This window comes from Euleptes europaea, chromosome 4 (assembly GCF_029931775.1).
Source record: "Euleptes europaea isolate rEulEur1 chromosome 4, rEulEur1.hap1, whole genome shotgun sequence".
In the NCBI taxonomy this organism is placed as follows: domain Eukaryota; kingdom Metazoa; phylum Chordata; class Lepidosauria; order Squamata; family Sphaerodactylidae; genus Euleptes; species Euleptes europaea.
The window spans coordinates 7371954-7384389 of record NC_079315.1 but is presented as its reverse complement, the minus strand read 5'-3'; the positions used below and the strand labels follow the sequence as shown (position 1 = coordinate 7384389).

Below are 12436 nucleotides of genomic sequence, written 5' to 3'. Positions count from 1 at the left end.
ATTCTTGAATATTGTCTTTGTCTTTTCTTGATTAACTTTAAATCCCGATACTTTTCCAAAGTCGTCCAGGGTCTTCAACAATATCTTCATTGATTGTGTTGGGTTGTCTAAAATTAACAAGAGGTCATCCGCGAATGCCCTCAATTTGAATTCATGTTTTTTGATTTTCAATCCGCGAATGGCCTCCATATTCCTTAACTTACAACATAGTGATTCCAACACTAACAAAAATAATAACGGAGATAGAGGACAACCTTGTCTAGTTCCTTTCTTAATTGAACAATTATCAGACATTGATTCATTAACCAAAATTTTTGCCTGTTGGGATGTATATATGGCCGATATGCCTCTCAAGAAACGGTCTCCAAAATTTAGAGATAGAGGACAACCTTGTCTAGTTCCTTTCTTAATTGAACAATTATCAGACATTGATTCATTAACCAAAATTTTTGCCTGTTGGGATGTATATATGGCCGATATGCCTCTCAAGAAACGGTCTCCAAAATTTAGCTTTTCCAGTATCTTTTTCATAAAGTCCCAAGAGACCATATCAAAAGCTTTCTCCGCATCCAAGAAAACAAAGGCCACCGTGTGTTGGATATTCTGGTCATAATATTCCATTGCATCTAATAAAATTCTTATATTATCTTTAATTTGTCTTCCTGGAACAAAGCCTGCTTGGTCCTCATGCACAAGATACTTAATATAATGTTTCATCCTATTCGATAGGACCGAGGCATAGATCTTATAGTCCACATTTAACAATGAAATAGGTCTATAATTTGATGTTTTTTCTGGATCTCTTCCTTCCTTAGGTATCAATGATATAAATGCGTGTGACCAAGTCTCTGGGGATACTCCCTTATCCAAAATTGTATTACAAAGTAATACAAAAAAGTCTGCAAAATTATCACTGAATGTTCTATAAAATAAGGCAGTAATTCCATCTGGTCCAGGTGTCTTATCCAGTTTCTGTTTCGTTATTGCTTCTTGTATTTCTTCCCTTGTAATTGGGGCATCTATCCATTCTCGTTGGGTTGTTGAAAGAATATTCATCTGTATTGAGTTTAAAAAATTGTCCATTTTCTGTTTTGAAATATTTTCTTTCTGGTATAGTTTAGTATAGAATGAAACAAATTCCTTTTGTATATCCAAAGTTGAATAAACTGGTCCTTTAGCAGATTGGATTTTTGTTATGATCTTCTTTTGAAATGAATCTTTCAATTGTGTTGCTAAAAATTTTCCAGGTTTATTAGCATGTTCAAAATATTTTTGTTTGGCAAATTTTAAATTTTTGTTCATTTCCTCCATTATTACCAAATTTAATTGATGTTTAGATACAGAAATCTTCATTTGTATTTTGTTTTTCTCTACTTCCTGTAGTGCCATAACAAGTTTTTGTTCCAAATTTTGTAACTCCCAAAGTATATTATTGGTAAATTGTAGTTGAGTTTTCCTCCAAGCCGTATGCTTCTGTATCATAAATCCTCTTAGAACAGCTTTAAATGCATCCCAAACTATATTTAGCGAAGTTTCCCCATTCAGGTTAATTTCAAAGAAATCTTTAATTAATTCCTGCAGTTCTTTTTGAATCTTGTTATCCTTTAAAAGTTTATCATTTAATCTCCATCTAAATGCTTATTGTTCCATTCAAATGTAACCGGGTTGTGGTCAGAAAAGGTTCTTGGTACAATTTGGATTTTACGTGCCCTCAATCTGCAAGATCTGAGCAAGGCTGTTAAAGACAGGACGTTTTGGAAGACACTGATTCATAGGGTCGCCATGAGTCGGAATTAACTTGATGGTACTTAACACACACACATGCCCATGCCAGGACTTGAGAGAACCCCCCTCCCCAAAAAGGTGCCAGTACTCAGTTCTGGCAAGTACCATCCCAAAAAAAAGCCCCTCAATTCCTTACCTTTCTCCCATATATTCCTGTACCGTGTTTCCAGTTTATTATGCTTTGCAGTGTGTCATGCGTGGTACCTTAATAAGCTGCTTAATTCATATCATTTCCTTTCCCTAGATTTAACAGCCATTAGCTATTCATCTGCCAGTTCACTCTTTAGAAAAAGGGGGGGATGAAGATTAATTTCTTCTTGTCACTATAAAGAGAAAAGTTGTCACGTCTCTCATGCAATTCACCGATCTACTTGATACCAGATAACACAGTATCCGCTTCTCAGAAAGTGCCATTAGATGTTTTATCCAAGGAGTGATATATTTATTTCATGCAATATTATTTGGTGTACATGCTAAAACAATGTGGGCTAGGGAGTCTACTTGATCCAGACAAAATGGGCATTTGCGTTCTTCTGCAATAATTTTATTGCATCTCCCTTGCGTCTCGGCTGAGTCTAAGGCATTACACCTTGCCAATAAATTTTTTTGTGGAAATAGTCTGGCAAGGAAAAAGTATCGTTAAAGGGTCTCTGGAACATTTACGATTTGCAGCCTTAAACACTAAGAACCAATCCTCATTTAAGACCTTATTTTAAACTTTTGGAATCTCTGCTTTCCTGAGGGCAAGAGCCCTTCCTGACCAGGATAACAACCCTAACTCACAACCCTCAGAATTATCCATCCCTGGTTCACCATTTACACTAAACAGAACTGCCGCTGAAGGGAGTGTTTGTGAACCTGGAGAGACACAGAGGTACAAAGCACAGCCTACCTGGGAAATCCAGTTCACATGGTGCAGGTAACCAGTATCTGGGACAGGGAGAAAAAAGGAGCAGTCCATGTTTGAGAGGTTTCCTGATCCCTCTGGGAGGCACAATTTGTCAAAAACCTCTAGGTCCTGCAAAATAGGTCATGTAACATTAAAACTAATAAATAAAATACGCTAGGTACAAAAGAGAAGGAAGAAAAGCAGAAGGTAAGTCAGGGAGACACAGAAGCTAAATTCTGACTAGAGAGACTTGGGGGGAGGGAAAGCCAAAATAAAGTTGAGGAAAAGAGTATGTCTGCCCTGGGTTCAAATCCCAATCGGCCATGCTGGTCACTGGGTGACCTGGTGACAATCCCTCATTTTCAACTTTGCCTACCTCACAGAGTTGTTATGAGGTTATAAGGAGACAGTAACAAATGGAAGGATACAAACTGAGATACTGATATATATGGAAGAATATCCTTTTGCAACTGACCTACAAATAAAACATTCTGCAAACATTACGAGGAAGTTATAAAGCAATTGAATATCATTATAACAATAAGTGAATCAGGTTCTCTGAATCTACAGCTTTCGTTTCTTAAACAGTATGTCTGTAGTCCCTTTCATTATGGAGATCTAAGGAGAAAGGCATATCTCCGCAACAAAAAGGACCACACTTACTCTTTTTTAAAACATGAAATCTGGCAATTTAGACAGTGCTATAACATTACAACAGTATTCATTTGAACAAAAGACCCCCCCCCTCCCCAGTGGAATGGCGGGGAATGGTTGCCATGCGTGTAGGACTGGGAAAAGCCCCAAAATACTATCCATAAGAAAATGACAAGAAGAGAAGCTTCAGGTTGTGGCTACAGTGGTCTGCAGTAGAAGAGCAAGATTCGAGTCCTGCAGGTGACTGACAAAATGGCCAACAAGATTTTCAAGGTAGGAGCTTTCAAGAGTCAACGCTTCCTTCATCAGATAAAGACAAGAATGGGGATCCCTGAGTCTTTATATCCCAGTCAGAAGATGGAAGAGAAAATATCAACTTCTGTTAATACAAGTTAGGAGAAAGGGTGGGGGGTAAAATAGTTTAGAAAACAAAGCTTTGCCAGGCAAACTAGATCAGATTAGAACAGCCACAGCATAAAGGAATAGTCTGAAGCCCAGCACTTGGGGAAAGTCTCTGGCTATGATTAAAAGGAGAAAGATAAACAGAACAAGTATCTTAAGACGAAAACGATGGGGGGCCCGGCAATGCCAAATAGGCTTTTTGCAGAGCCTCTCTAGGAAGAGGGAAGAGCTGGAGCAGCCTTTCTCCCTTACCAAGCACTGGGGTATGATAAACCGGTACAGTCCCCCCGGGTGCAGGAACGGGAACCATTGAAGTGATTTCCCCAGGAAGAGCAGCAATACCTAAAAGGAGAGCAAGCGTGGTATAGTGGTTAAGAGCAGTGGAGCGGTGGACTCTGATCTAGAGAACCGGGTTTGATTCCCCACTCCTCCACATGAGTGGAGGGAGCTAATCTGGTGAACTGGATTTGTTCCCCCGCTCCTACACATGAAGCCAGCTGGGTGACCTTGGGCTGGTCACACTCTCTCAGCCCCACCTGCTTCACAGGGTGTCTGTTGTGGGGAGGGAAAGGGAAGGTGATTGTAAGCCGGTTTGATTCTTCCTTAAGTGATGGAGAAAGTCGGCATATCAAAACCAACTCTTCTTCCTCTTCTTAAAGCAGAAACTTCATTTTACAACAACAGCAAAAGGCATGGGTGGCCTGCTCAACATGCCCCCTCCCGCAAAGACAAAAGACACAAGCTGGAATGGGAGACTAGAAACGCACGAAGGACCAATGCAGAGGCCGTGTGTCCCCCTCCTCTCCCTAAACCAACCCCTGGGTAAGACTCTGCCTATAACAGGCCAACTCCCCTCTCCTTTTGCGCCCCCCGATCCTTACTTTTGGTCGGGCTTCAATGGGGCCTCCAAGCGCAGAGGCACTAAGCTCCTTCTGGCCCTCGACTTCTCCCTCACAGTGCTCAGGTTTTCCCATCCATAACGCTGTGACTTGAAAACAGAGTTGTGGCGCTTCGCCGCCTTGGCCTTGCCTTTCCGAAGCCTGTGGGTAGTTGCGCCACATGAGACCCTCTTTCTGGGTCACCAAGAACAGACGGGACACGCCCCTGGCATCCCCAGCAATGCTCTCAGAAGGTTCAGGAGTGTTTGCTGCCGCTTCATCCTTTTCGGTGTTTATTAGGTTCCCGTCTGTGGACCTCAGCTCAGCTACAGAGCTCCCGTTGTCCTGTGCCCCAGAAGAGGACTCTTTGCGGACTTTGGGAACCTCAGGGGCTCTTTTGTGAGGAGAATGAAGAATAGTCACATCCTCGACACAGAACTGCACGTAAAGCCTAGAAGGAGGAGGAGGAGAAGAGTTGTTTTTTATACCACGTTTTTCTCTACCTTTAAGGAGAATCAAACCAGCCAGCTTATAATCTCATTGAATCAAAAAATTGGAAGAGACCACCAGGGTCATCTAGTCCAACCCCCCTGCACAATGCAGGAATTTCACCAATACCTCCCCCACACCCTTGTGGGAGAGGCCATGGCTCAGAGGTAGAGCATCTGCTTGGCATGCAGAAGGTTCAATCCCTGGCATCTCCAGCGAAGGGACTAGGCAAGTAGGCTTTGATCTACACATGCTTTGATCTATTCAAGGACTCTGCAGTCGTTCACAGTGCTGCTGTCACGCTCAAACCAGAAACAGAAGGGGCTCACCTCGTCTTCCTCTCCTTGACATACTCCAGCGACTTCAGCTCCTGCCAGGAAGGAAAATCACTTTGCAGAAACTGCTCCACCACAAGCTGGAATCTCTCGATCTGCAGAAGACACCCTACAGTCCAAAAAAGGAGACAGACCAAGCCAATAATTAAGCCAAGCTAATGGATTGTCTCTGTACGTACATACAGGCGCGCCAGGTCATGAAGAAAGAACAGCCCCTCTGGACCCACCTTGAGCAAGTAAAACCATCTGTGACATTTTTCACTTGCATTTTTTCTTTTGGAATTTCACAGGAGGGGCCGTGGATCAGTGGCAGAGCCTCTGCTTGGCATGCAGAAGGTCCCAGGTTCAATCCCCGGCATCTCCAGTTAAAGGGACTAGGCAAGTAGGTGATGTGAAAGACCTCAGCCTGAGACCCTGGAGAGCCGCTGCCAGTCTGAGTAGACAGTACTGACTTTGATGGACCTAGTATAACGCAGCTTCATGTGTTCAAAAGTCTTCCCCCAAATTTGGAATTTCTCCATTGGAAAAACCGATAAGAACTCTGAGAAGGGGAAGCAAAGCTGTACAACTCCTAGCACACGCTTGTGCCTATTATCAAACAGATGCAGGGTCAAGCGCTCGCCTCACCGTACGATGGTTGGTTGTGGCAAGAGTCAGTACTGCTACTGGTTTAGCGCTCACCTATCAGAGAGGTGTCCGCAAAGGGCCTCCCGTCCCTGTGGAATATCATACAAGGAAGTGCTTTCACGCTGTCTCGTAACTGGAGGAAGCCGCTACTGGAAGAGGCTCTCAGAACTCCAAGCAGCACCTGCAAAAACACAACCCCACAAAAAACAATGAACATCCACCAGCCTTCCGTGCAAAAGAAGACGAATGCGATCATTTACATGGGTCTTATTTTCACATGTGGTAGGAATGTCCTAGAGCCCAAAAATATTGGAAAATTGTCTCCATTATGTTGTCAAATGCCTTGACTTCACAGTGGTTTCTTCTCCAGAATTCTTACTTAATTATGTGGTGTTAGTAACCAAAAAAAAGCTAAGGGTGCCCACTTTATATACAATAACTGACACCGGACTTGTACTAGCTAAGGTTCTTGTACTAGCTTGACAACTTTCAGGTGGTGGCCTGTGATCTCCCGCTATTACAATTGCTCTCCAGCTGATAGAGATCAGTTCCCCTGGAGAAAATGGCTGCTTTGGCAATTAGACTCTATGGCACTGAAGTCCCTCCCCTCACCAAACCCTGCCCTCCTCAGGCTCCACCCCAAAAATCTCCAGGTATTTTACAACCCAGAGCTGGCAACCCTAAGCTAAGGTATGGACGGTTAAAATAAGTCCTACAAGAAGATAGTTTGTTCACAAAGTTAAAGCTTTTTATGTAAATATTAAATTATCTGCTCTGGCTTCTCTAGTATAGATGTTAGGAGCCCCGTGGCGCAGAGTGGTAAGCTGCAGTACTGTAGTCCAAGCTCTGCCCACGACCTGAGTTCAATCCCGACAGAAGTTGGTTTCAGGTAGCCGGCTCAAGGTTGACTCAGCCTTCCGTCCTTCCGAGGTCGGTAAAATGAGTACCCAACTTGTTGGGGGTAAAGGGGAGATGACTGGGGAATGCACTGGCAAACCATCCCTTAAACAAAGTCTGTCTAGGAAACGCTGGGATGTGACATCACCCAATGGGTCAGGAAAGACCCAGTGTTTGCACAGGAGACCTTTACCTTTACTAGTATAGATGTAATTTGGCAAAATATTGCAAAATGCGTGGAATCAACCTTGTAAGACTTTTTTCTTTTATTTCACACACATAACTGAATATATAACTATGAAATGAAATAAAAATATTTTTAAAAGACGACAAATGAGATTTCACCCTATACCTCTCTGACAACCAGAAAACCAAAACCACGTGACGACAACACAAAGCCACCTGTAACTGCAGGTATCTGTACATAAAGAATGAGAACAGACACCTTTCATGCATTTTCCAAGAGCACATAAATTTGTAAAAACAACAACAAAGTAAACACACAACTGGTTCTTGTAGGTTATCCGGGCTGTGTAACCGTGGTCTTGGTATTTTCTTTCCTGACGTTTCACCAGCAGCTGTGGCCGGCATCTTCAGAGGAGTAACACTGAAGGACAGTGTCTCTCAGTGTCAAGTGTGTAGGAAGAGTAATATATAGTCAGAAAGGGGTTGGGTTGAGCTGAATCATTGTCCTGCAAAAAGTATCAAAGGTAATGTGCTAATCATTGTCCTGTAAGTATCAAGATAATGTGCTAATGAGGGTGTGGTATGTTAATGGAACCATTGTATCCTACAATGTAATATGGAACCATTGTATCCTACTACAGTCAACAATAGCCATGCAGATTAGCTTTGGATTTCACACATTAACAGATGTTGACTACAGTCAACAATAGCCATGCAGATTAGCTTTGGATTTCACACATTAACAGATCACTTCAGGATACAATGGTTCCATATTAACATACCACACCCTCAATAGCACATTATCTTGATACTTACAGGACAATGATTAGCACATTACCTTTGATACTTTTTGCAGGACAATGATTCAGCTCAACCCAACCCCTTTCTGACTATATATTACTCTTCCTACACACTTGACACTGCGAGACACTGTCCTTCAGTGTTACTCCTCTGAAGATGCCTGCCACAGCTGCTGGCGAAACGTCAGGAAAGAAAATACCAAGACCACGGTTACACAGCCCGGATAACCTACAAGAACCAATGAACTCTGACCGTGAAAGCCTTCGACAATATTTTCAACACACAACAACCAAAAAACAAACAAAAGTAACACATCACACAGACAAGACACCAACCTAATTCTAACGTGGCATACCAAAATCTACTTTATTAACAGAAGCATATATTTTCTTAATTATTCTATATATAAAATTATTACCAGCGGCCCCAATCGATCAATCACATCATAGTATTTGTACTTATTTTACTTTACCACTATAACCTCTCTATCCTTTCGTGACTCCTATTTTCTATATTCCAATAGGCTGTGTGTGTGTAAAGTGCCACCAAGTCGCAGCCGACTTATGGCGACCCCTTTTTGGGGTTTTCATGGCAAGAGACTAACAGAGGTGGTTTGCCAGTGCCTTCCTCTGCTCAGCAACCCTGGTATTCCTTGGTGGTCTCCCATCCAAATAGTAACCAGGGCTGACCCTACTTAGCTTCTGAGATCTGACGATATCAGGCTAGCCTGGGCCATCCAGGTCAGGGCTTCCAATAGGTTATAGAGAACTTAACATTACCTTGTATGACTTTTTGCATGCCCAAAGTATTAATCCGGGGTCATAGAATCATAGAGTTGGAAGGGACCACCAGGGTGATCTAGTCCAACCCCCTGCACAATGCAGGAAATTCACAACGACCTCCCCAGTGACCCCCCACTACATGCCCAGAAGATGCCCAAGATGCCCTGCCTCTCATCATCTGCTTAAGGTCATAGAATCAGCATTGCTGGCAGAGGGCTGTCTAGCCTCTGCTTAAAAACCTCCAGGGAAGGAGAGCTCACCACCTCCCGAGGTGGTGGTAAGCGGGGAGACCTTCCACGTTAACTGTAAGAAGGAAAAATTGAGACACTTACCAGCGGAGGGTTAAAGCTCTCAGCCGATAACATACAGTTGGACCAGGCCAGTTTACGATTCAGCTCTTGGGCATCTACATGCTGGATCTCCGGGGCAGAGCTCATCTGTTGTGAAGGACTGAAACTTTCCAGACATCTCTTCTCGACCATTGTGAACAGCAAAGAGAAAGGTGGAATCTGGCAGGGAGGCTCCAGAATCTGGTACTAGAAAGGGAGAGGAAACAAAGAAGAAGAAGAGTTGGTTTTTATATGCCAACTTTCTCTACCACTTAAGGCAGAATCAAACCAGCTTACAATCACCTTCCCCTCCCCACAACAGACACCCTGTGAGGTAGGTGGGGCCTCAAAGAGAGCTGTGACTAGCCCAAGGTCACCCAACGGGCTTCATGTGTAGGGGTGGGGAAACAAATCCAGTTTGCCAGATTAGCCTCTGCCGCTCATGCGGTGGAGTGAGGAATTGAACCTGGTTCTCCAGATCAGAGTCCACTGCTCCAAACCACTGCTCTTAACCACTACACCACGAGTCAAGTCCTCTCCTCAAGGAGAGCCAGCATGGTGTAGTGGTTAAGAGTGGTGGTTTGGAGTGGTGGAATCTGATCTGGAGAATCAGGTTTGATTCCCCATTCCACCACATGAGTGGCGGATGCTAATCTGGTGAACCGGGTTGGTTTCCCCACTCTTCCACATGAAGCCCGCTGGGTACCTTAGACTAGTCACATTCTCTCAGCCCCACCTACCTCACAGGGTGTCTTTTGTGGGACAGGAAGGGAAGGTGATTGTAAGCCGGTTTGATTCTGCCTTAAGTGGTAGAGAAAGCCAGCATATAAAACCCAACTCTTCTTCTTCTACTTCTCACTGGAAGATCAGAGTGCAGGGTAAAAGGAGAACCGCTTTACCTGCTGCAGGGGACAGTTGTGCCTTTCGGCCAGGATCTCCCGATGAATGTCTCTTGCCTGTTTCCCAGTCGGCACCAACAAATTCAGAATAGGGACGATAAATTTCTCAGCTGCCCCTGCAGCACTGAGACCAGAGCAGAGCAACAGTTCCTGCCGTCGAATGAAACAACAGAACCTAGAATTGTGAATATATATATGTATATAGGCATTTTTGATGCTCCTATGATGATTTTTTAGACCTCTGGTACAATAGGACTACCAACGTATCTGGATACCTAGTTAATATATTATCAGAGTTATAAACATTTTATTAAAGAGTTCAGTTTTTCAAACACACAGAAGGAGGAGGAGGAGGAGAGTTGGTTCTCATATGCCAACTTTCTCTGCCACTTAAAGGAGAATCATACTGGATTACAATCAACTTCCCTCTCCCCCACCCCGCAACAGACACCCTGTGAGGCAGGTGGGGCTGAGAGAGTGTGACTAGCCCAAGGTCACCCAGCTGGCTTCATGTGGAGGAGTGGGGAAACAAATCCAGTTCACCAGATTAGCTTCTGCCGCTCATGTGGAGGAGTGGGGAATCAAACCCAGTTCTCCAGATGAGAGTCCACCGCTCCAAACCACAGCTCTTAACCACTACACCACGCTGGCTATTAACTACTGCAAAAATTATTCACATTTAAACAACCACAAACTTGAAAATATGTTGTATATGTATGCTGTAGATTGTCCTGCCTAACACGTTTACATACTACATGTTTTGAGTAAAACCTTGTCTTACAAAGCGTTTTACTCATTCCCAAGGGGGGGGGGAGAGAATCAGGACTACAACAGAAACCATAGAAAAGGTCTGAACGGTCAGTGCCAGCCGAAAGATAAAGCTGTACCGCCTCCCGTGCTACCATTTCAGCCACGCTCACCTCCTCTCCAACGTCTCCAGCAAGCTGACCAGACACAAATACTCCGGCAAGGTTAAGTTGTACTGCAAGAGCAGCTGCACGTAAAGATTCCCACTGGAGGCCACCGGCTGGTGCAATACGCTTTGCTTGGAAAAACTCTTGAGCGCGAGAGTCGAGCGCAGGCAGGCTCCCAGGACAAAGGGGAAAGCGGTCAGGGGCTTCTGCAGAAGGTGGACGTCTCTGAGCTGAGATACAAGCACGCAGGTCAGCAAACTTCTCAAGCTTCCCCAAGGCTCGCCTGCCAAATCCAGACTCACCCCACATAGAATCACAGATTCATAGTGTTGGAAGGGACCACCATGGTCATCTAGTCCAAAGCTTCTTAAACTGTGGGTCGCGACCTCATATGGGGTCGCAAAAAATTTAACAACAGTAAATGGTAAAAATATTATGTATACCAAAGAATTGTTTTAAAATAAATTTCTTTATGATTTATTATCAATAAATGTTTGGTTTTTATACCTATTTTATATACCTATATACCTGGGGTTGCGTAAAAATTTCTCGGGCAAAAAGGGATCATGAGTGGAAAATGTTTAAGAAGCCCTGATCTAGTCCAACCCTCTGCACAGTGCAGGAAATTCACAACTACCTCCCTTCCCACACCCCCAGTGACCCCTACTCCATGCCCAGAAGATGGCCAAGATGCCCTCCCTCTCATCATCTGCCTAAGGTCATAGGATCAGCATTGCTGACAGATGGCCATCTAGCCTCTGCTTAAAAACCTCCAGGGAAGGAGAGCTCACTACCTCCCTAGGAAGCCTGTTCCACTGAGGAACTGCTCTGACTGTTAAAAAATTCTTCCTAATGTTTAGACGGAACATTATATCCCCCACGATTATAACCCCCAGTCAACTTGGATTCTTTGAGGTTTTAGGGACCAGGTAAGAGGCACTCCTCCCTTCTTGAATGCCAACCCCCCAAAAACTAATGCCCCTTTGCAAAGATCAGAGGCAGCCCCTTTCTTGGCCACACTGCGTTTAGGGGGGGTTGCTTACGACAGTCCCACCATTTCCGTATGCACCAGCTCTGCTCCTTGCAGCAATAATTTGACAGTATTTCAGTATTTTGACAGCTACACTGGATCCAGGTGGAGCCTGGGACCATCCCCAAGAGAGCTCTGCTAATAACAACCTGCTGGTGGTCCCCAACCCCAAGAGTGTCCGGCTGTCCTTAACCAGGGCCAGGGATTCTCGACTCTGGACCCGGCCTGGTGGAACTCTCTCTCCAGTGAGGTCGGGGGCCCGTGGGACTTGATGCAGTTCCGCGGGGCCTGTAAGACCGAGATGTTCCGCCAGGCCTATGGTTGAGGGCAGCCTTTTTTAGCTCGTCTCCGTCTTATTGATTATGATGGGGGGGGGCTGATTGCCCCCCAGACTCTCTGTGGCTTAGTGTTTTATCAATGGCGCCAATTACTATAACCAGATTTTAAAGGCCCTTTTAAGTAACTGTGTTTTTTATCTAAGTGCTTACGATTTTCACTGATTGTTGGAATCTATGTATCTAAAGTTGTCAGCCGCTCCG

At 44.3% G+C, this 12436-nt stretch overlaps 1 protein-coding gene across 1 annotated transcript in view; it reads right to left on the bottom strand.

Annotated features, from left to right (window-relative positions):
- CTC1 (CST telomere replication complex component 1) overlaps positions 1 to 12436 on the bottom strand; it is a 46243-nt gene that overhangs the window by 20268 nt on the left and 13539 nt on the right. The window contains exons 7-14 of the mRNA XM_056848374.1: positions 10874 to 11097; positions 9954 to 10128; positions 9058 to 9261; positions 6114 to 6240; positions 5427 to 5541; positions 4612 to 5059; positions 3983 to 4072; positions 2678 to 2803 (exon numbers count right to left, since the gene is read on the bottom strand). Coding sequence (XP_056704352.1) covers positions 2678 to 2803; positions 3983 to 4072; positions 4612 to 5059; positions 5427 to 5541; positions 6114 to 6240; positions 9058 to 9261; positions 9954 to 10128; positions 10874 to 11097 — 1509 coding nt within the window. The remainder of the gene's footprint in view (positions 1 to 2677; positions 2804 to 3982; positions 4073 to 4611; positions 5060 to 5426; positions 5542 to 6113; positions 6241 to 9057; positions 9262 to 9953; positions 10129 to 10873; positions 11098 to 12436) is intronic.